Here is a 27,871-nt window from a genome sequence, read left to right as displayed (position 1 = left end):
GTGGGCCTGCCCGGGAAGACTTCACTATTACCCGCTCTTCCTACCTATGCCTTCCCTGCCCCAGGATGGACTTTCACCTGGATATCACAAATAACCCTATATAAAAATTCTGACTGTTATACTTCACACACCATAAACTTCACCCTTTCGCCAGGCCCTGGCAATCACAATCCACTTGTCTTATGAACTCGCCTATTTTAGACATTTCCAATAGACAGAATCAAAGTTCATCCATACTGTAGCACGTTACCAGTACTTCTTTTTTACGGCTAATAGTCCACAGTCTAGATTTACCATGTTTTATTCACCCATTCATCAGCTGAAACCATGCAGCCGTGAACATCTGTGTACAGGTTTCTGTGTGGGTATCAGGTTTCAGCTCTCTTGTAGTGTATAACCTAAGAGTGGGACTGCTGGGCCATATGGTAATAACCAATCTCTTCTGAACCCAAGTGCAAGCTGGCTTTCATTTTTTTGCAGTTTGTTTTTTCCCAGCTACACCTTCTGTGTCCTGGGCAGCCTGCCTCACCGCAATGTAATCCTAACAACCCTTCCTACGTTGTCTCTCTGCTCATTTTTCACCCCGAAAAAATTTATAAGGAAAACAATCTTTTTGAATGTTTTGCTCAAGAACAGTCTAGATAACTGAAGACTGACAGCCCAACTTCAAAGGTAATTGTAATTTTCTGGTTATAAAACATTAAATTCAAAATTGTAGCCATAAATAATTGAGACACTTACGGGGAAGTTGTTGTGGACGCTCAGGAGGGAAAAAATCTCCCTTTGGTAAGGCCCTCTCATCCTGAAAGAGAAAGTGAATAAATCTCAGTATTCCCTGCAGCACTGCCAGCAACAGCAAAAGCTGGAAGCAACTCCTACCAACAGAGGACAGATCAGAGACATGATGACACACCCATGGCACAGAAGAACATGCCAAATATACATTAAAGAATATGGAAAAAAAAAAAGAATATGGGAGAGTTGCGACCTTTCATGTAAAGGGGGAAAGATAAAAAATAAACATTCACATCACTGTGGGGGAAGAATGGGACCTGGACACAAAGTAAGAGAAAGACTCTCACACTCAAACTTTTCATGTGTTCTGACTTTTGAATCATGTGAAAGTCGCTCAGTTGTGACCAACTCTTGGTGACCCCATGGACTGTCCATGGAATTCTCTAGGCCAGAATATTGGAGTGGGTAGCCTTTCCCTTCTCCAGGGGATCTTCCCAAGCCAGGGATGGAACCCAGGTCTCCCGCATTGCAGGCGGATTCTTTACCAGCTGAGCCACAAGGGAAGCCCAAGAACACTCGAGTGGGTAGTCTATCCCCTCTCCAGCAGATCTTCCTAACCCAGGAATTGAACCAGGGTCTCCTGCATTGCAGGTGGATTCTTTACCAACTGAGCTATCAGGTGAATCATGTGAAGCAATTATCTATTCAAAAAGCTAAACTGAACGCTTAAAAGAACAAAACAAATCCTTAATAGTTTCTTCTATTTTCTTCCTGATCTTCAGTCCTAACTAGATGACCCTCAGCACGTTCCAGTCATGCCTGTATTAATCATTAATACTGTTATCTTTGGCATCTTTGGCACAGCCACAGCTGTTTATACTAAAATGCTCCAGAAGAACTTTAAAGGCTTTCTGAATCAGACTTCATTATGTTTACAACAGATAGGATGCTAAGCAAACATACTTCCAATACTCTGAAAATTGGAAACCTATGTATATAACCATTCTCTGAAACCAACCACTTGCTCAAGCAGGATACTCAAGTGACTACTGATCATGCGAAGGAAAAAATATCTGAAGAGTTGTATGAGCAGAAAGTTATTTGTTGTCATAAATTTGCTCAACATACTGCAGACTTTGACTCAGACTGATCCATAAATAGAGCACAATGGCTATGTGCATGTATACTCTTAAATAATCCCATGTTTTTCCTAATCTTATTTGAGTATATTAAAGAGAAAGAGATCCTTGGAATTCCCTGGTAGTCCAACAGTTAAGAATCCACCTGCCAATGCAGGGGACACGGATTCAATCCCTGGTCCAGAAGAACATATGCCATGGAGCAACTCAGCCCATGAACCACAACTACTGAAGTCCATGTGCCCTACAGCCTGTGCTACACAATAAGAGAAGCCACTGCAATGAGAAGGCCTGTGCACCGCAGCTAGAGAGTAGCCCTCACTCCTAGCAACTAGAGAAAGTCAGTGTGCAGCAACAAAGATCCAGCACAACCAATAAATAAATAAAAGACCCTATTAACTTACCATTTTCACGTGCATTGGTCTGTCAAACAGCAGCTGGCCATTGAACATAGCTGATATTACAATTAAGGCTATTTCTTGCAATTCTAAAAACATGCATAGCAGCAAAGAAATACCCAAAAGAAAAACACTCCAACTGCTGCCACCAGTCCCTCTAGGTAGTGAATTTATGAGTAATTTTGATTCCTGCTTATACTTTCAAGTATTTGTTCCTACAGTAAGCATAAAAGCAACAATAAACAAGGCTCAAGGGGGATAAAACAAAACCTCTGCTTACTCCTTAGGTGTGGATCTTCAGTCATAAAACCTTATACTTCTCACTAAACCATTCTCCTCTTAAAAAGCACTCACATTAGAGACTCCCTTCATGGTCCAATGGTTCAACTTCATGCTTCCAAAGCAAAGGAAGCAGATTCGATCCCTGCTTGGCAAACTAAGATTCCATGTGCTACATGAACTCCCCCTTCCCCCGCCACCGCCCCACAAAAAAAAGAACAGCGCTGACATCAGTTTTCCTAGTGTGTCCAATATGCCCGGTGTTCTAGCATGTTTTGAAGTACCATGTTTTCTGGGTAATATACTCAGTGACAATCTTACCAGAGTTTAAGATCAGTGTTCATGTGTGGTATTCTCTCTGTGGTCACTCTAGAGTGAGCAGCCTAGAGTCAGAGAGGTGCTTCTTCCAGAATGTCAATCCACTGGAGAAGACAGGCCCTGTAAGGATTTACCTCTCCCTTCAAATCAGACCTTCTAAAAAGAAAACCCTGGAGAAGACTACTCATTGACATGTGCCCATTTTCGAACCATCGCTTCTATCTACACAGTATTGGACTCCCGTAATAATATCCACAGTAATGTATTCTCTCTAGTCACGTGTGCATACACACTCACTTGTGTCTAACTCTTTGCGACGCCAAGGACTGTAGCCCATCAGGCTCCCCTGTCCATGGGATTTTCCAGGCAAGAATACTGGAGTGGGTTGCTCCTGCCTCCTCCAGGGGGTCTTTCTGACCCAAGAATCATACCCATATCTCTTGCATCTCCTGCACTGGCAGGTGATCCACTAGCACCACCTGACGATCCTCCAGTAACACAGGAAATGCTAATACACAACATTACCACTTCCCCACACAAACCTGCATTACTAATACAACATTTAAGCCAAACTAAGTTCACTAGGTCGAATTCCAAAAGGAGGATACATATAGCTTGCACGGCTTCAATGGACTGTTCAAAAGTAACAGTGCCTATTCCACGACTTTTTCCGTCTTTATCCTCAAGAATGTCTGCTCGGACCACCACACCAGCCATACTAAAAACTTCCTTCAGTTTCTTCCAGCCAACTTTATAATCCAGCTAATCAAGAGAAGAGAGAGGAAAATCTCACTGTAAACATTTTTACTACATTTGTGACATGCTTTGGGTAGAAAACAAGCATTAGAAAATGTTAAACAATAATGTCATAAGCCTTTTAACTACTATTTACTGAATAGTAAAGTCTTTTCTCTGAAGCAACAATTTAAGTCACTTCATTCCTTTCAAATTAATGCTTATTGTGTGAATACTAAAAAACTTCGCTCCCCATTTAAGGTTTACCATCATCCTCCCCAATCCACTTTTATTCTTTAAAAAAAAAAAATCTCCCTTTGCAAGTGAGGTTTATTACCATACACCCAGACATAACAAGAAGGGAACATCAATATACAACCTCTGTTCATATTCTTTACCCTGCACGTACTCTTACGAACACCAGCAAAACTCAGTAAACATGCCCCAACAGGACCATAAGTCAAGCCTGTGTGACTTTATGACTACTGTGGTCATTAGGGGACAAAGCCCATAACCCTCCTTTAGCTTTTTTTCCCCCTTCAAATGTCAGAGCTACTGTTTTAACTCATTGACAAGACCATCTAAAGTAGTAAGTCAAACTTTATGAAACAATGTGTCCATTTACTTACATTTGCTACAAATACTGTGCTTCCGAGTCTTCCAGCCTGTAATGCATGGATAATCTCATTTGGGATGTTAGGATTATTTAGGATACTGGGTGGGATATTAATCATTCCTGGGCCACCTGGTCCCATACCCATCCCACCAGTCGTAGCCATCACCTTTTGCATTGCTCTCCTGGCATGTTCACCATCTGGATCCTAAAACAAGCACAAAAGGGTTACATTTAACTGACCTAGTGACAATTAAAACCATGCTCCCACAGTTAAGTGATGTTCCTCAAATTTCAGAGATTGAGAGGCTGTTTAGAAACCATTTCTCAAAATCTGTAACAAGAAATTCAAATGAACTAAAACCAAACTGCCAGGCCAGGAACAATTCCAGCCAAAAGAATGAGGAAGAAAGGAAGGGTATAGAATTTAGCTCTCAATTTGAACTAAGAAAAAAACAAAAGGTAAAGGGGTGGATGAAATGATTAGCTAGAACTTCCAGGTTAAAATAAGATCTTCAAGGGCTTGGTATAATTGAATTCTCACTAATTCAATGGGGTTTTATAATTTGTGCAAACCCCATTGGTGATTTCCCCAAATTTTGAAAACACAGCTCTAAATCACGAAGGTTGCTTCATCCTTCCAGAATTCAACTCATGTGTAATGTGTGGAAAGGCTTGTGAATCTCTGGGGTTGATTCTTAAACTCTGCCATTTTGTGTGCCACCTGCACATGAGAGAGCACTCAAGTCCTACCACACTTCCTCTCTGGGCGCTGTGCACTTACTGACCTTCCTTCAAGAGTAGGAGGTAAACATAAGTCAAGGAAGGACGGAATTAACCAAAAACCTCCCACTTTCGTTCAGGGACAGAAGACCCCTGATTTGGATTAGCTACGAAAAAGGACTCAAATTCATTTAACAAAAAAAAGAAGAGGATTCAGACTGAGTAAAATTGCAGATGTAGAATACCTTAAAAACAAACACACACACAGTAGAAAACCATGGGCTCAGTGTGAGTGGCCAAACCAAGGCAGGCTGGCCTAAGACAAACCACAGGTGTCAGAAGGCAGCAGGCAGTGGCTCAAGATGTGTTCAGCCACTATCCCAAAGTTCTTCCGGGAAAGACTGCTGAAGCCTGCAAATGACCCTCCTCTTTAACAACAACAGGACGTCACCAAGGACTATGTCTGTCTTTTCCTATCTCCAAACAGGGACAACTTGACAACTAAAGACGGTATCCACAGTGTTTCATGAGCTTACTTCTTTGACTTTCAGTGGTCTTCCACTCAGACTATGCTTGTTTAGAACTTCCGCAGCTTTTTTCATGCTCTCTTCCATCTTGAATTCAACAACACTATGAAGAGTCAAAAGGAAATGAGTGAAACCAGTCCTACAGCTGAGAAGCTTCAATTGCCAATAAGTAATGAGACAATACTTACGCACATCCCTTTGGAAGAAGCCACAGACCAGTCAGAAGAGCAAGGGAGGAAAAAAGAAAAAAAAGTAAATTTCAGTGACAGTTATAAATTAAAAGTATGATGTTTGTAACAGTTTTTAAATTAGCCCTTCTAAGGGGAAGCTGACAGAGTGTCTTGCCTGGCCTTCCTCATTAAGAGCTCCGCTCCTAGCGTCTCCTCTCTTCACATTACCAGCTTTTGCGCTAGCGCTGCTGAAGTTATAATGAGCAGACCTAAATTCAGGTTCTCCAAGAAATCACACAAACTTTAGATCTGCTTCCCTCGGTACTCAATCAATTCCTTGTCATACTCCTCCTTAAATCCATCCCTTCCATAAATTAAGCTCATCCTTTTGATTATTCTAAGCCATTCTATTGCACGACAGAAAATAGTTAATTTTCTCTTTAAACGAGGCCAATTTTAAACGTTCACGTTTTAGTATTTGTTTTACAAATTTACTGGCACAAAGGCAACTTTTCAGAATCTTTGGTTCACACAACTTTCAAATTCAGCAAACAACCAAAAGTAACATTTTCTAGACAAGAACACACGTTTTACATTAATATACCACCGCTAAAATTCCATGCATAATTCACACACAGCCAATTCCTCTGTTAACAAAGAGACAATGCTGCTCTTGGTCCCCAGTTATCCAAATTGGGCATCCAAAAAGAATACCAAGAAGCTCGTTGGCCAGCCATTTGGAAAAGCGGGACTCCAGTTGGCAAATCCCCTCCCACCCCACTCGGATGTTTGGCAAACCAAACATAGCTACTGTAACATGAGCACTCACTGCCTTCCTGATTTCATTCGATTCCACGCCACCATACAGTTACATTTTTCATGTAGTAAATCCACAGAAGAAATTCTCTCAGACACTTACCCTTGACTTTCCTTCAGCGTCCATTAAGAGCTCCACGTATGTTACCTCACCAACTACAAATCAGTTTCCAGACGACACATAAACCAAGGGAGAAAAGCCAAGAAAACAATGGGAATTTAGAACAATCATCAGCAACCTTGTATGGAGCCTCTGCCTTATAAGAAAGCCCAGAAACACTCCATGTTCTCTAAACCGCCACACTAGGCATTACAGGTGTGCAGTAAAAGTAGGTGAAACTTGTTAACAATATGTCCTTGATTTTCCTCCCACCTCAAACAAGCTATTTCCCTGTCTGAAATGCTCCTTCATGACTACAGGCAATCCAAATCTACAGGAAAGAAGTCTGCATGATTCACTTTCGGGAAGAAGGAAGGAAAACAGTTTTACACATACACTGACTGCTGAAAGCAGGTTAACAGCACACTAAATGCAATGCCACTGAATGAGCTCAACTGCTCACTAAAAAGATGTGTACGTGTATATGTTCAAAAGACGCACACACAGCGTGGCTGGCTACAGGAATGTGCAACCTGTCCAATCGCATCGAGCTCTGCTGAGGGCCATGCACTCAGGTAACGTTCTGCTGCTGCTTGAAATGCTCAGTCGTTTTAAAGTAAGGAGCCCGGTGCTTTCATGTTGCACTGGGCCCCACAAATTCTGTGGCTGATTTCTGCACACAGCACTAGGCTTCATAACTATCACAAGCAGGATGTATAACTTATCCATCACAAAAACCAGAGCAGCATCTGGATTCTTTTCAATGAATTAAACCAGGCTTTATTCTTAGTGCTCTCTCAACCTTCTCACCACAGGACACAGATAAATGCAAACTTAGAGCTCAGTTGGCACCTCAAGAGCTACATAGACTCACTCAGGAGGCTAGTCGACACAAAGGGGAAAAAAACAAACATTTCCAAAGAACCCACAGATTTTCCTCCAGGTTTGGATTGCCAATTCATGACCACCACAACCAGATGTTAGAACCCACCAAGACAACCACCAAAATGGCTGCTGAACTTGAAGATGGCACAAACACACCAAAAAAGCCCAGAAATTTTAGCGTTGACTTGGAGACTAAGCAGACTCTCCGAAGTCAAGAAAGGCCTTTTGTTCCAAGAAATATTTTTTTCATTTTCAGGATTATTCTTTATGATGATAAAGCCTCCTCTCACTCAGTTTTCAATTTGGTTTAGCAGTACAAAAATAAATCTCTTAATGGCCCCAAGTCTTGCCTAGCCTATTCCTTTGTTCAAAGGGTATTAAAATTATAAGGATTTTAAAATTAATATACCACAAAAAGACTGAAGTGCAAAGTAAGATTAATTTTTTTAAATTTGAAGAGCATACTTATTAGTAATATATTTGCATGGCAGTGGACAGGAAGAAGGTCAAGTATTCAAAGTTTAAATCTATAGCCTCACCTTCCTTGTCCTTTCCTGAAATATTACAGACTACACCAGCACTCTGCACAAAACAAGAAGGAAAACTGGTGCAAAGAAAAGAGATTAGGATTATTTCTAAAGAAAAAATTAGGAGGCACTGGTTTAACTTTTAGAGTATCCACAACTGAAAAATGATCACAGCCAAGGAATAAATAGTCATACAAATTGGCTTTCTGTCATCCTTACAAAAGTAAAGCAAGTCCAAAAATGCTGTGGTCATTCTTGAGGCCATGTTAAAAGCCATTTATTTCAACAGCAGCAGCCATTTGAGGACCAACAGCCCTTGACTCCACGTTGATGAAAATACCAAGTTGTATCAAGACAGTGAAGAGACCCCATCCCAAGTTAACCTCCTAGAGCTGAGACTACTACCTAATAACCTTAAAAATAAATTTAAAAATCACAGTATCTAACTCTGACAGCTGTAACCATGTTGTCAGAATTCAAATATTGTTGCATTTTTAGAAGTTTCTAGTTTGTGCCTATAAAGACACTGATTTATCAAAAAGTTGTCACTACAACCCAGAAACCAAGCAAGTCTAAACCAAACCTTTTTCCATGATCATAACCATTTTAACCAAAAGCCAGGTTTAGAAATTAGGACTTTGTCTACTTAACATTCTAGAGACAGCACAAATCCAACTTCAATCCTCTCCACCAATAACTCTGCTTAAAGGGTTCTCTCTTCCCCAAAAGGTACAGTTGCTTATTAAAAATTATATTTAAAAGACCTCCACCCTCAGTTTAGCTATAGGTTAGGCAAGTCTTGCGGTTCTACCATGAGTAGCGCTGTTTCTGAGTATCGTCAGTAATAACCATGTTCCTCATAAATTCATAATTTTCTGATCTCTATCCTGAGAGACCACATCAATTCAGAGGTATAAGCAAACCACTGTTACAGAATCTGCAACAGTTGCCAATTCATACTTCTCTACAGGAAGATGGTAACAAAACCTTTAAAAAAGTCACCTCTCCTTTAGTTCTACATTACTAAAGCAAAGGCCTGTTAAGTACAGTCAGCGTAACTATCAACAATTTGAAGGCAAAATGTGTCAACTATTCATAGTCTAGTCACATTCAATGAAATGAAGTTTAAAAGAACAAATCAACCCAAGCACAGAAGTTAAGGCTGTGACGCGAAGTTAACAAACTGGCAGTTTCAAGTCTCGTAGACATAGAATCTGCAGGTATTAATGGAAAATACTACTGCTCCTCTTGTTTCTGATCATGGATGGAATCCATGGAATCCCAAGAGTAGACTACTAAAACAAATTCTACTGCAGCTTTAAACATCAAGTTTCTGAATGAAAAAACAAAGTCTTTAAAAGATTGAATACCAAATGTTATTACCTACCTTTATTTTAAAATGCTCCAAGAACTCACTGTTAACCAACATTTAGGTGGATTATTAAAAATAGTACCTCAAGAATAAAATATGATGAGGATAAGAAAATGAGCAACTCCCAAAGAACTCAGGTAGTCCCTTGGAGCTACTCTGCCCTAATACTCCTGCACATCTTTGTATCAAAGTACAGGGGCTAAAGCTTCACTGAAGAGAACTCATATGTGAAAGGCCTAAAGGGGGTGGGGAAGGAGCTCAAAAGCATGTTACCAAACATTTTCACTCAGTCAACGCTCAGAGAGCCACTCTAATGGAGGGGTACATGGAAAAAATGCCTATTTTAACTTGGAAAGCGTGTTTCTTTGATATATTGCTAACTTGACACATAGCAAAAAGCATTATTCGATACAATGAATATTCAATTCATGGACAAGTTAGAAAAAATGATTAAGCACATTCTTGCTGCTAATTCCACACAGCAGAACACTGTCTCTCTAACTTGACCAAAACCCAACAAATAAGACAGGCAGGCTGCACTGTTAAGGTTCAAGTACCCACACATATGAACACTGCAGCAGCAACAGACCTTTCCAAAATGAAGGCTGAATATCCAACAGAGGAAATCATAAAGGAGCCAAAGAGACTTGGTAGGGATTTTTACTTAAACCGAAAATAAAGTTCTGCTCTGCAGACTCACAGTGTAGATTATCACTGAGAGCCAACAGACTCACTATTGGACTATACTTGCCCTCTGGGCCTCAGTTTTCTGTCAGCTGGAATTTGAAATTTACTTAAAGTGACGCATTCAATAAAAACAGATGGATTAAGTGCTTAAGAAATCCTTGCTTACACAAGTTAAACTGACTGCTTCTACCCTTGAGATTGACTGAGAGTAAGCTGTACCGCTGGCCTTGTCTTCCTCACACTGCGCTCCAGTTCAGTCCCGCCAGGGTGCAGCTGCCCCACCTCCAGGCTGCTGGAGAACAGCTCAACTATGAGCTTTCCTCAGGCACTCAGGACTTCTCTAAAACGGTGCACAACACTCTTCAAGTTTACAATTCCCCAAATCAATCAATCACCCTTTGCTCACAGAAGTCTTAATTTTTCGCCCAGACCTTACGGTCAAACACTCTTGAGACATTCGTGTCTACCAATATTTGTCAAGTGATGAAAACCAGGCAGTCTCCAATTCAAATTTCCTCTTACACTGGCTCTCAGTTTTCATTTCAATCCACTCTTCAGTCAGTGTTCATGAAGTCATCTGTTCCACGTAATATCTCCATTAAAAATAAGCATGATCACAGGGACAAAGGAAAACATGAAGCAGCCAAACAGGCTGGGTAGGGACTTTTACTTAATTTGAAAATAAAGTTCTGCTCCTAGACACACAATGTAGATCTTCTCGAGCCAACAAAAAACCTCTCCTCTGCACCTTCAGGACATGTAGAGGAGGAAGAGGGAAGCTCAAGGAAAGGGTGAGTTCAGTTCTGTGGGCTGTTTAATCCACCTCCCTGAATGGTATATGGTGGGAGAGGGGGCAGCGGAAGCAGCCTGGCACAGAACAAAACAAAGCTCTCAATTACCTCTTTTCTTTAAAACCAGCAATGCTGACTGCATGACACTGCCACCAAACAAGCTTGGTGATCCCATCCAGGGGAAAAGGCACCAGTGGCCTGTTCACATAAGGCACGCATTATTAACAGGCACTCCGAGAATGCTGTTAAAAGCTAACAGAGAAGATATACCTGGTATCCGAGGAGCAGAAATTAGGGAGGGGTACATGATGCGTGATCATCCTTAGAAAAAAGCTCCTGTCTTGCCATCTCAAAGCTGCTACCTGAGTTCTGAGATGCAGCTATTATAGGTAGTGCTGCAATGACAGAGCTTTTTTCACATCTCTAAGCCGAGGACAACTAATTCTAGCCATCCCTCTAGTTTCCTGAAAACAACAGGGGTATGATTTCATCAGGAACAGACCTTAAAATATAGACTGATAAAGAGTGGTTGGATCACAATAGCCCACTACTGTGGTTTGCCCACTTCAGAGACCGTCCTGAGAATAATACTTTTATTAGACTGTAAGAGCCTCTATCCCCAACCTTTTTCTCCCCTGTGCAATAACAAGTCTTCTAAAACCTTAAAACATTGTGACAGATTTTAAGAAAATATTTCAGATTTCAAATAATCATCGAAACATTTTTGGTATACCAAGACATGAATTAAAATAGTTTTAAAAACCTCACAATGAAAATAAGAACATTTGTACTTATATAAAGTTTCTTTTGACTTCACATACTGGATATAAGATTGACCATGAAAAGATTACCTTTCTCTTATGAATCCTTTTATCCACAATCCAATACTGCTAAAACTTAATTAAACAGAAAGGTAATTAATTTAACCTGTACAGGGGAGCGCTAAACAAGAACATTTTAAGGTTTATTAAAAATAACTGATTTACTGCACACCTGTAATTCTAAATTACACCACCAAAAATACACTGAAAGGGCTGAGCCAGGGCATTCATAGCAGTATGCCAGGGGAATATGAGAACCAGTTTGGACGTATCCGAATAAACCACCAGGCTGGCTCCACACTTAATACAGTGCAAAATAGGAAGTTGAGGTGAACTGCTTCTACATCCAGAAACGTCATGGCTGCTGCTGCTGCTACCAGCTTTAAGGCTCCCAAAACTGAATTACTGAATGGTAAAGCAGTAAAAATGTCACCTACTTTATCCATCATGTCCCAAAACTGGTTCACACACTCCTATAAATGGAAAATAATTTGGCCTGCAATCTCTTACACAGTTCTAACAATTGCATTTTCAAAGCCACATTCCTGGTTCTTGGAACTACTATACCTTATTATCAATGGAAGTATCCATTCAGCGGTTCAACCAAATCGCGAGAACACAAATTTGGAGGTTATTCCAAAAACTAATTCGAGTGAGACCCAACTGTGCTGTACAGAAATTCTAAGCTTTATTGAAGCAGCAGTCCCAAAAACCAAGAACACTGCATCTGGGATGCCTCGTGACACGCCCTTCAGACAGAAACTTCACTCGTGCCCAGGAGCACTGGCAGGAATGATTTGGCTGATCAAGGCAGGAAAACAAACCTCACACCAGAACGTTTTTCCATCCATGTTACCTGGAGAAATACTACATGGGAGCAGCCTACATGACTGTACAGAGAGGTTCACGGTGCCTAATGCTTCTGGCATGTTGTGGTTGAATTAAATGATGGGACCATGATGGCAGTGGGCCGTTCATAATTTCAAAACCCAATGCTGGGAGCACCAGTACACATACCAAAATGTCCTATCCAAGTGGCATCTGTCTGTCACTGAAATGTTAATCATTTGACAAATCAAGCTCAAATCTCTTTACATTATGAATGCTCCAGAAAAACCAGTACCTTTCAGTCCTTCAAAAAGACTCCAGTTAAGAATTATTTGATTCTAGGTTTCCCATGGGGGTAAGGGTGAGGGGAGACCTCCACGCCTTTAGACAAATGGTTCTCTATCAAGTTTCATCTAAACCGGGGCTGAGCAATCTCTTTAGCCCTGTGTGCCACCAGCAGGGCCCAGAATCAGGAAAAGACAACAAAAGCAGCAGAACAGGAGTGTGACAAGGAGGGGGACACACATGGTGTGCGCAGGAGGCAGAAGCAGAGGACCACGGGGGCAGCCAACCGCCCAGGGTCTCCTGGTGGCAGCAGAGCTTCAGTTGCTTCCTCTGCCCTCAACCAGACTCTGGACACCAGGGTTGGGACTGGTGGGTGCCTGAAGGCACCAAATTACACAGCGGATGCTTTATTTTGAGCTACCCAACTGCCAATCGAGTCTGTGTTTTCCTCCCCAGGCATGGTTTTATAATTTAGAATCTGAGCAGCACATGTTCCAGCCACCAAATTTTGATCCCAGGAAGACATCCGCAAAATTTAGACAAACTACTACCTTCCCGCCAGAATTTTAAAACAAAAAAGGAAAATAAAAAAATTTCTCCCACCTAATAGGAAGAATTCAAAAAATTTCCTTAATTCCATAACAAAGAGGCCCCCCTCAAGTTTAATCGAAGCCCTGTTAACCATACTAAGCCAGTGAAATCATTCGCAGGCCAAGGGATCATACAAATGCCCCCATGTGACACACAAGTGCATGACCACAAAAAAAAGAAAAAAGGTAGGGTGGATGGGAGGGGGCTGAACTCTCAAGCCTGGAGAGGACACATGCTCTACTCAGAACAGCTTCCACTGACAAAAAATAACCAAGGAATTAGCCACAGAGAAGATGACACACCAACCTTCTGACCCTACTCAAAAACCAGTACCATTACCTTTTTCTTTAACCAGGTCTTTAAGTGACTGCCATTTCACATCAAAAGGTATGTTTGTAATGAAGGCTCTGTATCTTTTAGTTGGATTGGCATATGGCTCAAAGCGATTGCCTCCTCTTTTTATGTTTTTCTCCTTCCTCTTCTCATTCTGAGCAGGTCGTTCTCCTTCACTGAATTCAAAAGAGGAGAAAAAAACATTCACAAGTTAGCACAACCCAAAAGACAATATTTGATTTTCCAGGCAAACTATCCTGGCAAATTTGCCTATCTCAGGCAAAGTTACATATAACATAAGAATATTGATTGATTTGAGTCACTCAAACTAAAGTGGTCCATAGAGCAGAAAACTGCAGTAGTACACTCCTGAAAATCCACCTATCAAAACAACCATTTCCAAGACAAATGTGCTTTCCTAGGCCTTCACACACTCCCGTGGGGCTCTAACATAGGCAGGGGGGAGAGGCCATCTCCCTACCTGAGGTCCTTTAATTCCAAGACAGAAACAGGAAAATGGAAGGGAAGATTTATAAGACTTCATGGAACCCAAAAGAGGTTGTACACATAGGCCCAACAAACTTTAGCCCTACAAATAAGTAACTTTCATTGTGGGGGAAAAAAATTTTTTTAAGTGGGAACATAAAATGGTGCAGTTACTACAAAACAGTTTGGCGATTACTCAAAAAGTTAAAACGTAATTACCAGAGGACCAAGCAATTCCACTCCTAGGCAGTATTATTCACAGTAGCAAAAGGTGCAAACAACCCAAGCATACACCAAAAGATGAACGGAATAAACAAAATGCGGTAGATCCAGGCAATGGAATATTACTCAGTCATTAAAAAAAAAAAGGAATGAAGTGCTGATACATGTTACAAAAGAGATGAACTTTGAAAACATTATGCTAAGTGAAATAAGTCAGGCATAAAGAAAAAAAGAGGAGGTTACCCAGGACTGGGAAGAGGTGGGAATGGTGAGTTACTGTTTAATTGCTACAGAGTTTGTTTGGGATGATAAAAAAAAAAAAAGTTCTGGAAATGGTGAGTGAATAGGTACAACACTGTACCTAATGCCATTCAATTGTACACGTAATCATTTTAAGATGGCGGAATTTACATACATCTTACCACAATTTTTTTTAAAGGGAAAAAAACCTTACTCTACTCAACTCCATTACTTTGAGGCTAAGGAAACTTAAGTCGAGCAACTCTGGTAGGTAAAAAGCAGGCTAACAATTCTTTGGCAAAGAAGGGTGGATTTTTTTTTTTTGGCGTGGACTTTCCTGCAATACTCTCTACCTTTGTTTGTTAGGTGCTTCCACAGAGTAGCATTTCTAAACCCTACAGGTACAAATGTGGCTTAGCGTGAGCAGGAAAAAACGTTCACAAGAAATGCAGGCTCCCAAAGGACAGAACCAGACAGGCTGGAAGCCCAGGCCAAAGCCCAGGAACAGGCCAGAGTGTGTGCACAGCCAGGGCAAGGCTGGGCCGGCTGAGCAAGACTGCTCCCTCAGTCCCGTGATCAAAGGCGGACACCAGTGAGAGCTGACAAGGAACAACTGGGGAGCCAGCAACCAAAGAAGTCCTCTTGTGCATCAAGTCCAGCACTGTCTGCTTCCCAAGCCCTCTGCTTTTCTACCGTGAGAGGTGAAAAACTCCCACAACTACAGATTCCAGCAGAGACTTTGTGATCCACAACAAAAAGGCAAAGAAAACAAAAAATCAAGACTAAGGTATTGGTGATTTACAAGACCACCTTTTTAAAAGTAAGGGTTGATCTTTATTCTAGGATATGTCTTTCCTGCAGTGGGGAATGGCAGCTGGAGGACTTTCTTTCAGTGTACCTGGAAAAATTAAAGTTAGCAACTTATTTTAGTCCCCAAGGCATTTTTTAAAAAACTGGTCCCTCACAGCCAAATACAAGTGTGCCAAGTATTAAGGAAAGCAACTTCCTCCATGATCTGATTGATACCAATATCAACATGCAATCAACAGACCTCCTTCACAGGGGCTGGCAGATGGCGGAAAGGGATAGGGTCACACAATCCCTGGATACCTAGAATTCTTTACTCTGTCTACCCAGGCTCATGACAGACTCTCCTTAGGCTGACTGCACACCACAAAAACAGTCCACCTGTCTACTCCATAGGAAAGCCCAGCACCAGGGCTGCCAAACAGCATGAGGCCATGCATCTTACCCTCAGCAGATGAGAAGGACAAGTGTTACAATTAATAAAAGGGAGATCAATTTTCATTTCATGGGCCTAACTACAGAGGGTCTACGGGTAGAAATACATCGTAACAGAATTGGCTTCTTCTGAAGCCCAAATATTCTATCAGCAACATAAAAAACATTATTCTGACACAGGGTCCATGACACAGTTACAGTTCCAGCCTGTGTTTTAACAGACTGCTCAACTCACCTTATAAATTATAAAATGTATAAATAACTCATTACAAGACAAAGGTAAAAAAGTGTCAAGGCCAAATTCTGCCATGCAGCATTACTGCTAAGAATAAACTGCCCAATCTAACCACAGAAGATGGGGATGATGCTGTGAAAGTGCTGCACTCAATATGCCAGCAAATTTGGAAAACTCAGCAGTGGCCACAGGACTGGAAAAGGTCAGTTTTCATTCCAATCCCAAAGAAAGGCAATGCCAACGAATGCTCAAACTATCACACAATTGCACTCATCTCACATGCTAGTAAAGTAATGCTCAAATTTCTCCAAGCCAGGCTTCAGCAAGACGTGAACCGTGAACTTCCTGATGTTCAAGCTGGTTTTAGAAAAGGCTGAGGAACCAAAGATCAAACTGCCAATATCCGCTGGATCATGCATGGAAAAAGCAAGAGAGTTCCAGAAAACCATCCATTTCTGCTTTATTGACTATGCCAAAGCCTCTGACTGTGTGGATCACAATAAACTGTGGAAAATTCTAAAAGAGATGGGAATACCAGACCACCTGACCTGTCTCTTGAGAAATCTGTATGCAGGTCAGGAAGCAACAATTAGAACTGGACATGGAACAACAGGCTGGTTTCAAATAGGAAAAGGAGCACGTCAAGGCTGTATATTGTCACCCTGCTTATTTAACTTCTATGCAGAGTACATCGTGAGAAACGCTGGACTGGAAGAAACACAAGCTGGACTCAAGATTGCCGGGAGAAATATCAATAACCTCAGATATGCAGATGACACCACCCTTATGGCAGAAAGTGAAGAGGAACTAAAAAGCCTCTTGATGAAAGTGAAAGAGGAGAGTGAAAAAGTTGACTTAAAGCTCAACATTCAGAAAACGAAGATCAGGGCATCCGGTCCCATCACTCCATGGGAAATAGATGGGGAAACAGTGGAAACTGTGTCAGACTTTATTTTTGGGGGCTCCAAAATCACTGCAGATGGTGACTGCAGCCATGAGATTAAAAGACATTTACTCCTTGGAAGAAAAGTTATGACCAACCTAGACAGCATATTCAAAAGCAGAGACATTACTTTGCCGACTAAGGTCCGTCTAGTCAAGGCTATGGTTTTTCCAGTGGTCATGTACGGATGTGAGAGTTGGACTGTGAAGAAGGCTGAGCACCGAACAATTGACAACTTTTGAACTGTGGTGTTGGAGAAGACTCTTGAGAGTCCCTTGGACTGCAAGGAGATCCAACCAGTCCATTCTGAAGGAGATCAGCCCTGGGATTTCTTTGGAAGGAATGATGCTAAAGCTGAAACTCCAGTACTCTGGCCACCTCATCCGAAGAGTTGACTCACTGGAACAGACTCTGATGCTGGGAGGGATTGGGAGCAGGAGAAGGGGACGACAGAGGATGAGATGGCTGGATGGCATCACCGACTCGATGGACCTGAGTCTGAGTGAACTCCAGGAGTTGGTGATGGACAGGGAGGCCTGGCATGCTGCAATTCATGGGGTCGCAAAGAGTCGGACACGACTGAGCGACTGAACTGAACTGAATCCACACCACAGAGCTCACCATCCAGAAGGCAGCTCATGTGGATTATGCCCAAGGTATGCCCACAGCACCAGTATATCCAAATCCTTCTCCAGCTAATCATTTCCTCTCTCTGAGAAGTTTCCTCCTAAGTAAAACAGGTAAGAACTATCTCATCACTTGCAGTTTCTTAAAAAACTGACCTTTTCATAAATCTAATTATCACTATCAACTCTATTCTTTACAGAGAACCATCCTCAAAAAACCCTCACGACACATTTTTAAGTACAGATGATATGATAACTGAACAAAATCCCATCTTTAAAAAATGTTCTATTCAATTTTCTCATTTATCTTCTAGACAGAATTAGGGGAATATTCTTCTAGCCCTAAAATACATGTAACACAACTGTAAAAACCTTTTAGAAGTACATTTTTTCAGGTAGATTATCATTTAGCTACACTGATGAAAAACTGTTTAATCCTAAATACCCCAAATTTAGGATATTATAAATTCAAAATGTTAAAACACACCTACCATGTTATCCACAACTAGATACTTACCCAGAAAAAAAAGAATATGTCCATGCAAAAACTTATACCTGAATGCTCATAGCAACATTATTTATTCCAGTTTCCCAAAAACTGGAAATCTAAATGTCTACCTACTAACAGGCAGAGATCAAGCTTCCCTGGTGGCTCACTAGATAAAAAACCTGCCAGCAAAGTAGGAGATCCGGGTCAAACCTGGGTTGGGAAGATCCCCTAAAAGGAGTTGCGACCCACTCCAGTATTCTTGTCTGGGAAATCCCATGGACAGATGAGCCTGCAGGCTGTACAGTCCATGGGTCACAAGAGTTGGACACGACTTAGCAACTAAACTACCATCCACTAACAGGTGAATGAATCAACAAACTAGTATATTCATACAATGAAATACTATTCAACGGTAAGTAATGAATTACACACAACATGGATGAACCCCACTCAAAGAAACCAGACAGAAGAAGCATACATATAGTATGACTTCACCATGTAAAACTGTGTGTGAGAAAATGTAATCCGGCAAACTAATTTACAGCAGGTTCTCTCAGCCTCAACAGTATGAACATTTTAGGCCAGAAAATTCTTTTGTTGTTTGAGCCTGCCCTATGTGCTTCAGGGTCCCTGATCTCTCCCCAAGGGAGGCCAGAAGCAGCCCCATTCCTCAGATCTGAAGATGAAGGTAAGGGGAAAAAAAAAAAAAATCCCCAAGACACTTTCAAATGTCCTCTGAAGGGAAAGAAATCTCCCAATGAGAAGCACTGATAAATACTTATGTGGAGAATACACTAACAGTTGCCTGGAGGTGGGGGAAAGGACTCAGGATTACAAAGGGGCAGCAAAAACTTCTACAGGTTTTAACTGTATTATTTTCATTCAGTGATGATATCAAATCGCACACTTCCAACCTGTACAGTTTGTTGTGCCAATTATACATTTCTTAAAGTTCCTGCTGCTTTCTCAAATTCCAGATCTTACTCCAACATAACTTGACTTGTAACTCCTACATAAAGTTAACAAATTTGCAATCTTTCAAAGAAGCTGAAGCTACCTAAACCAGCTAAATAAATGCCTTACCAATAGTGTCCTTGCTAACTTGCTTCCAATGGTCAATAAACACCCCACCTGATTCTGGCACCCAACTATCTATCTGAAGTTCTAAATAGACCCAGTATGTTAAAAACCTTTCCTGACAATCTATAACCTAATTACTAATACATTGATAAAGATAAGTCCAAAATACCTTAAGAAGCTTCTGAGTCAGTCAAGTAAGATTAATTATGATTAATACGGTTTTGGAACTGTTTTACTGACTGTACTCTGAAGACTGATAACTTACCATGTCACTGCTCCATCGTACTAGAATTATACTTTACATAAAGATCACAACTAAAAAACTAAAATACTGAGTGCATAGTCCACAAAGAGCCACTACATTCACTATGTAAAACAGTAAATCCCTACCCCTCTTACGCTTCCACAGCATTCCTATATATAATGCTCTCATAACTCCTGGAGTTTTTCAATCATGAGTGTAGTTTGAAACAGCAACTAGAATATCTTGAATCCTGACCACATCTCTTGAGAGAAAAGACCCCCCTCAACCTCCATATTCCCTTCAGAACTATCCCTTATGTAGAATGATTCTTCACAAAAATCCTTTCAATCCTGAACTCCACTAATGTACTGAACATGTAGAGCACACTATTCTAGCTCCAGGTCTACCACTTAACTACCCACGTGAGTCCAGTTCTTTACCTCTATGGTTCTTTACCAGCAAAACCCGCATAATCTGTATCCATGAAGCTCACAGGGGTGTTGTGAGAATCAACAATCAGCCTAACAAAAAGCAGCTTGGTAAATGTTCAGCGCAGTTATCTAAGAGGATAGTACCAGAGATGACTAAGAGGTAGGGTCATCTAAGTCTGAACCCCAATGTCACCAGCTCTTTGCCAGGCCTCAGTTCCTTCATCTGCGAAAGGTGGTTACTACCCACACTCACAAGTTTAAAGAAGCTGGCACACTAACTGTGACAATGATGTATTTTTGTATCAAAAACTTTCTGGAAAATGATTCACTCCTTGCATTCTACCACCACACATAATGATTAGACTTTAAGCCCACTGGGGCCGTGGCTAAGGAAACCTAAACACTGTACTTGCTGTTTAGCGCCGTGTTTGACTCTGTGTAGTCTCTGACTCTTTGTGACCCCAAGGACTGTAGCCCACCAGTCTCCTCTGTCCAGGGGATTTCCCAGGCAAGAATACTGGAGTGGGTTGCTGTTTCCTTCCCTACCGGATCTTCTCGACCCAGAGATCGAACTCCTGTCTCCTGTATTGCATGCAGGCAGATTCTTTACCACTGAGCCACCAGGGAAGCCTCCACTGTACTCATCACAGACTACCAAAACAGTAATTCAAACTTCACCTCACTGCAAAACACAGTAATGGGAGAGTCTATCTGAGAAATTCCAAATGAAACAAGCAACCTAATCTTTGCAGACTAGTATCCCCCAGCCTAGCCTTGAATAAAATCAAAAAAGCAAAGAGCTAGCAGCATGCATTCCAACAATCCAAAGCCCCATTCTAATCCTGAGCTCACCATCAAATGTGTCTCAAGATTATTATCAAGCATACAAGCACTTCTTAAAGTACAGCAAACACTCAAGTCACCGCAAAGCACAAAGAATCGGGTTTAAAATTTAAAAAAGAAAAAAACCCACTTCAAATGTCTCTTTACTGAGAGGTTTGCTGTGGAAACAGCAAAAGCCTTAGAGTCAAGATGGCCTCCCCCAGATTCTTAGGGTCAATTTCTTTAACCTGAATTTTCTCGATTAAAAAAAAAAAATCTTTTCTTGACTGTAAAATAGTGTTAACACTAACCTTGCATCCCCAGAAATTTACACTAAATACAAACTTTTATTTTTAAAATAGCCCATCTCTCACCTTCAAATTCGGCCACAGGTTAATCTGGAAGTGAAGTAGGTTAAGTCACTGATTTTAAATGTATGGCGTAACCTCTATTTTTTAACAATAAAATTAAAAAACAAACCAAAACCCCTAAGCCTATGTGTCCCTCTAAAATGAACATTTTTACCCCCAATGCACTCTAACTCTGAATCTTGACTGTCCTTAGATGGAATGCATTTCTCATCAATGTAAGAAAAAAAACAGCCAGCTTACAGCTGGCAGAGAAAAGGAATTGCAAAACAGGTTGTGCTTTCCATGGTCCTCATGAAGCTTGCTGTCTCAGTGCCTTTTCAGCTTTCAGCACACTCCACTCCTGGTGGATACAAAGGTGAGAAGAATCTAGTCTCACTCATTTCCCATCCCGCAAAAGTGGCTCAGCTGATAAACCACTTGCAATGCGGGAAACCTGGGTTCGATTCCTGGGTTGGAAAGATCCCCTGGAGAAGGGAAAGGCTCCCCACTCCAGTATTCTGGCCTAGAGAATTCCATGGACTGTATGGGGTCGAAAAGAGTCGGACACCACTGAGTGACTTTCACAAAATCACAAAAAAAGCTCTCAAGATAAAAATCTGAACTCCCTAGTCTGGAATTCACTGCCCACCAGCTGGCCCCCAGTGCTCCAGCAGTTTCAGTTCTTTACAAAGAAAGTGAAAGGAAAATGAAGTTCCTTATAAATATATATATCAAACATGTCAAAATCTTTGAACACTCCTCTGCTTCCCTCCAATGATCACCTTTCATCATCCTCCTCCTCCTAGGGGAACACCTGGTCGCCCCCAGCAGCTTAGGGTTGGGGGAGGGGAGACCCTCCAAGCTCCCCACCCCTGGTAATGCCTTTTACTTATATCACTTTACTACAAAAATATCCATTGGCCCCTCCCTATGAGCAGGGAGACTGTTTTCTAAAGAGCTCTGCTTTAAAAGCCCCCCGATGCAAAACACACACACACAAAAACACCCAAAATACAAACTTTTCCAATGGCCCTACAAAATACATCTAAGTGTTCCTAACTGCCTAAAATATTCTCTATTTAAACAGTCTCAGACTGAGGTTCTTCCAACAAAGACTTTTAATTTCTGAAACCTTCTGACTTTTTCTGAAGGCCATGTTTTATGTTTGTCAAATGAATCAGTCACAAAATGACTATTTGGAAATGGACTGTGGAAAATGGGAAATTTGGAAAATGTACCCCAGATGCTATAATCTGTAACTAATAACTTCTCACCTAGCACGATTCTAGCAGCACTCCATCCTGTGATAACCGCTTTCAAAGGAAAAAAAAAAAAAGACATAAATGTATATCTTAAAGGCCTCCAAACATGGTCCTCAAAAATCCTACCAGGCTCCCTTAAACAAGTTATTTTAAAAAAGTCTAAATGAACACGTCCCTTTTCAGAGTATTCAATAACAAAAGAGTTGGGATTACTTCTAGGATGCCTTTCTCTCGATTTCCAAGGTATTTCGCTCCTCCCCACCTCAGGAGAGAGAGTTTAACAATATAGCTAGTATTCAGTGAGTGTTCATTAGCAAACTAACTACATTCACTTTTAATCCCCATGAACTCTAATTATACACATTAAAAATTGGTGGGAAGGCAAATCCATAGGAGACAGAACGCATAGCACAGGTATCCAGGAGAGGTGAATGGTTAAGTCAACTGTTTAATGACTACAGTTTCTATTTAGGGTGAGGAAAAAGTTTTCAGCGTGGATACTGGTGATGTTGCACAAAACCGCGAATGCACTCGATACCACAGAATCATCCACCTAAAAATGGCTGAAACTGTAAATTTCACCAGATTAAAAAAAAAATGTATGTGGGAAATCAAAAGTGTGCCCAAGCCTTCCCCTCACCTCCCCCTACAGTTGGCGGGCGAAGGCAAAACGTCTTTCCGCACCTCTCAGGCGACTGTAATCAGAATGAGTGGGGTTCACCGGAGACACAAGACGATGCTTTAAAGCTTTAAGAAAACTTTCAAAACAGAAGACCTGAGACAGAGCCCCCAAAAGGACTCGAAAGGGTGGCCGAGTTTGGAAATGGATGAACCCGCCTAATGATGCAAAATCTTCGCCTAGAACACGGAAAATGTTTCCCTTTTTCTTTCTTTCCTCTTAGACTTTGTTTCTACGGTTGAACACTGAGCAGCAGATCCGATCGCTCCACAAATATCTACTGCTCACCTGGGGAGGAGCTGAGGCTTGGGGCAAGGGGCGGTTCCCACCGAGGCACTTCCCGCGGGGCCTGAGGGGGGGGGCAGGAGAACCGCGCGCGCCGGGGCGGAAGGGGGAGGGGGAGTCCGGAGCCGTCCTCGCGGTCCTTCCCGATACCTACCCGCCTCCGCTACCGTTTACCGGGACCGACCGCGCGCGAGGTCCTGCGTGCGCACCCCCTCCCCTATCCCCCACTTTACGGATCGGGAAACTGAGACCCCGGACGACGGCGAAGAGACGTGAAGCCACGCGCCCAACCAAGGTCACCCGACAAGCCAGCAGGTCGCGGACTCCGGGTCTCGTCGGCTCTGGGGCCCGCGCGCCATTATCCCTGCGCGCAGAGGCCCGGCCTAAGGCCTCAGCGTCGGACCCGGTCTGGAGAGACCAAAGGAGCTGAGACCCGATGCCTGGGAGAGAGCGGTCCTACAGGCGCTCACGGGGCCGCCCGGCTTCCCCCCTCACGGCCTGGCCCGCCTCCACCCTCGGCAGACCCTGAGGGGAAAGAAAGGCCAGCTGAGGCCGCGCCGGGAGGAGGCCCCAGCAGATCTAACGGAGCCGCCGCCAGCCACCGCGAAAGCGCCCAGCCTGGAACAAGGAGCCGTAAAATACTCACCCTTTCGGGCCCGGAGCTCCGTTGCCGCTTGGCACGCCAGGCGCGCCGCTCTCCTCCTCCATTTTGGGCTCCGTCGCCGCCACCTCGGCCGCCGCTTCGACCCCTGCCGCCATTTTCTCCGCGTCTGGGCTTTGTGTGAGCGAGAGTGCTGCGCGGCGCTGCGCCTGCGTGCTCACGTGACTCGGCGCGACCAGTAACGCCCGCGCGCGCCGCGGCGGCCTCCGGTCTCCTTCCCTCTGGACCCGGGCCACGCCCCTGCTCCGGGCCACGCCCCCGCCGCGCGCTACCACGCACAGTCCGCTGTTATTAATTCATTCTTGCAACAAACTTGTTTGGCGCCTACTGGATACAGTATCCGCTCTCCAGGTGTAGTTGTTATTATGGCTCAATCGTGTCCTATTCTTTGCGACTCCGTGAACTGCAGCATGCCAGACTTCCCTGTCCTTGATTATATCCCGGAGTCTGCTCAAACTCACGTCCATTGAGTGGGTGATCCCATCCAACCATCTCATCCTCTGCCAGATCTAATGAGGGAGGCATCTCTCCACCCGCCACACCTGGACCTTGTCACTCCCAGCTTTGTGTAATCCGAGCTGGGGTAGAATGACAGCTAAAGGTCTGTTTCCTAGGCTATAAAGGAGTTAGCCAGGCAAGGGTAGGACACCGAAGGGCCAAGCAGTAGGACAAATGTGCAAAATGTTAACAATGTCTCGTTAAGAAAGTATCTCATCCTACACAAGGAATACCTGGGCTAAATCCGGCCTAAGAACTCTGAGTGCAGAGCCCATGGCCCAAATCTCTCTCACTAAACACCCATCAACTAATAACAAGATGTCTAGCTGGAGACTTCCTTTGTGCTTATGAATGTTAAGTGAGTGCACAAGCAAGAAGCCAAACCTGTTGATAGAAATTACATGATAAAAGAAACGATTGGACTCCTTCCTGCCTGACCCTATGTCCTGCTGCTCTGAGAGCTTGGCCCTGTCCTCAGGTGGGTTTTCAGGGTTGATACAGGGCTGTGTTCTGGGGCAGCCACAGTGGCCTGGGAAGAGCCCAGAGCCCCCAGCACTCAGTCCTCAGGCTCCCTTCCCCAGCAGCCGCCTCTCTCTCTGGTGTCTCTGGTACATTGAAGTGTTTCACTGGAACTTGCAGACATTCCCATCTAACCCCCAAACTCTCTCTAAACTCACAAAGGGAAAGAGTTTTGTTGGTTTGTTCTTGTTCTTGTTGTCATTTTACCCTCTCTCACTGAATAACTACATTTCATCAGCCTCTGGGAAACTCACTTGCTATACCTTCCACCAAATTAAATACTTAATCCAGCCTGGTGATTCTGACCCTGGCTGAGAACTGCAGGCCCAGAGAATAAACTCAGTAAACTCAATGTGAGCCAGAGGCTAAGCCTCACTCTCTCTATCTGCTATGGGGGTTTGGGGGCTTCCCAGGTGGAGCTAGGGCTTCCCAGATAGCTCAATTGGTAAAGAATCTGCCTGCAATGCAGGAGACCCTGGTTCGATTCCTGGGTCGAGAACATCTGCTGGATAAGGGCTAGACTACCCACTCCAGTGTTCTGGCCTGGAGAATTCCATGAACTGTATAGTCCATGGGGTCGCAAAGCTAGTGGTAAAGAATCCACCTGCCAGTGCAGGTAGACGTAAGAGACCCAGGTTCGATTCCTACATCAGGAAGATACCCTGGAGAAGGAAATGGTTATTAATGCACTCCAGTATTCTTGCCTGGAGAATCCCTTGGACAGAGGCAGGCTACAGTCCATGCACTTGAAAACAGTTGGACACGATTGAAGTGACTTAGCACTCACTGTCAAGGTGGAGGCTAGGCCCCACTCTCTCTTTCCTGCTCCCAATCCCAGTTCAGTTCAGTCATTCAGTGGTGTCCAGCTCTTTGTGATCCCATGGACTGCAGCACACCAGGCTTCCCTGTCCATCACCAACACCCAGAGCTTGCTCAAACTCATGTCCATTGAGTCGGTGATACCATCTAACCATCTCATCTTCTGTCATCCCCTTCTCTTCCTGCCTTCAATCTTTCCCAACATCAGGGTCTTTTCTAAGGAGTCATTTCTTCACATCAGGTGGCCAAAGTATTGGAGTTTCAGCTTCAGCATTAGTCATTCCAATGAATATTCAGGACTGATTTCCTTTTGGATTGACTGGTTTGATCTCCTTGCAGTTCAAGGGACTCTCAGGAGTCTTCTCCAACACCACAGTTCAAAAGCATCAATTCTACAGTACTCAGCTTTCTTTATAGTCCAACTCTCACATCTATACATGACTACTGGAAAAACCATAGCATTGACTAGACAGACCTCTGTCAGCAAAGTAATGTCTCTGTTTTTTAATATGCTATCTAGGTTGGTCATAGCTTTTCTTCCAAGGAGCAAGTATCTTTTAATTTTATGGCTGCAGTCACCATCCGCAGGGATTTTGGAGCCCAAGAAAATAAAGTCTGTCACTGATTCCATTGTTTCCCCATCTATTTGCCATGAAGTGATGGGCCCGGATGCTGTGATTTTAGGTTTTTAAGCTAAGTTTTAAACCAACTTTTTCACTCTCCTCTTTCACTTTCATCAAGAGGCTCTTTAGTTCTCCTTTGCTTTCTGCCATAAGGGTGGTGTCATCCGTGTATCTGAGGTTATTGATATTTCTCCCGGCAATCTTGATTCTATCTTCTGCTTCATTCAGCCCAGCTTTTCACATGATGTACTCTGCATATAAGTTAAATAAGCAGGGTGACAATATACAGCTTTGACATACTCCTTTCCTGATTTGGAACCAGTCTGTTGTTCCATGTCCAGTTCTAACTGTTGCTTCTTGACCTGCATACAGATTTCTCAGGAGGCAGGTAAGGTGGTCTGGTATTCCCATCTCTTTAAGAATGTTCCAGTTTGTTGTGATCCACACAGTCAAAAGCTTTGGCATAGTCAATAAAGCAGAAGTAGATGTTTTTCTGGAATTCTCTTGCTTTTTCTATGATCCAGCAGATGTTGGCAATTTGATCTCTGGTTCCTCTGCCTTTCCTAAATCCATCTTGAACATCTGGAAGTTCTCAGTTCACATACTGTTGAAGCCTGGCTTGGAGAATTTTGAGCATTACGTTGCTAGTGTGTGTGAGATGAGTGCAATTGTCCCAATCCCAAGCACTTCTCAAACTACTTGTCTCAGAACTCCTTTCTTTCCCCCATCTGCAAGCCTCTCCTCCTCTTATCTTGACCCCTTACCCTCTTACCCTTGCCCCTCCCACTCAGAAATCTCTGATCTACTAAAATCCACCCTGCATACCAACCCTTCTCTGCTGGTCCCACTGGAATCTATCTCAGTTTACCGTCTTCTCCCTTTGACCTCTCTAGACAAGAGGGGCCCTTGAACCAGAGGAAGCCTTACAAATCTCTGAATTCCCTTGTCCAGCAGGGCTCAGAGATGGCAGAGGAGGTAACAGCAATCTGTCAGAATCATGGAGAAGAGTTCGAACACAAAGCACTGGGGACAAGAAGCCATCTCTCCTCTGATCCCTTCTCCCAAAGTGGGTGTGACTGGAGATCAGCCACAAGCCAGACCCAGGGAGAAGACAAACTCTCCACTAGGCTGTGCTCCTATAGGCTGGTGGATGTAACCCCACCCTGACCAAGTTCCTGGGTTTCAGGGCCTGAGTTCAATCCGTGATCAAGGGACTAAGATCCTGCAAGCCTCACAGCTTGGCCAAAAAAAAGAAAAACAAAACCAAGAATGATAAAAGGGATGTTTTAAAATGTTGCTTAAAAAAAAAAACAGAAGATGTTGCTTTACCTCACAGCCCATATGAGGGAGACCTGATTTCGATCTATGGGTTGGGATGATCCCCTGGAGGAGGGCATAGCAACCCACTTCAATATTCTCGCCCGTGTCCCCATGGACAGAG

General features: G+C 42.9%; 1 protein-coding gene across 1 annotated transcript in view; it reads right to left on the bottom strand.

The window, feature by feature from the left end:
• Nucleotides 1-24,077, bottom strand: part of HNRNPM (heterogeneous nuclear ribonucleoprotein M) — a 39,751-nt gene extending 15,674 nt beyond the window's left edge. Inside the window, exons 1-9 of the mRNA XM_052642587.1 lie at nt 23,957-24,077; nt 13,680-13,849; nt 6,557-6,609; nt 5,656-5,663; nt 5,477-5,570; nt 4,234-4,425; nt 3,478-3,631; nt 2,279-2,328; nt 742-802 (exon numbers count right to left, since the gene is read on the bottom strand). Of these exons, the coding sequence (XP_052498547.1) occupies nt 742-802; nt 2,279-2,328; nt 3,478-3,631; nt 4,234-4,425; nt 5,477-5,570; nt 5,656-5,663; nt 6,557-6,609; nt 13,680-13,849; nt 23,957-24,069 (895 nt within the window). The 5' untranslated portion in view covers nt 24,070-24,077. The remainder of the gene's footprint in view (nt 1-741; nt 803-2,278; nt 2,329-3,477; nt 3,632-4,233; nt 4,426-5,476; nt 5,571-5,655; nt 5,664-6,556; nt 6,610-13,679; nt 13,850-23,956) is intronic.
• Between the last annotated feature and the right edge of the window lie 3,794 nt (nt 24,078-27,871).

Source organism: Budorcas taxicolor, chromosome 7 (assembly GCF_023091745.1).
Source record: "Budorcas taxicolor isolate Tak-1 chromosome 7, Takin1.1, whole genome shotgun sequence".
NCBI lineage: Eukaryota > Metazoa > Chordata > Mammalia > Artiodactyla > Bovidae > Budorcas > Budorcas taxicolor.
Note: the sequence above shows the minus strand (reverse complement) of the source record. Positions and strands in the feature narration are given on the sequence as shown.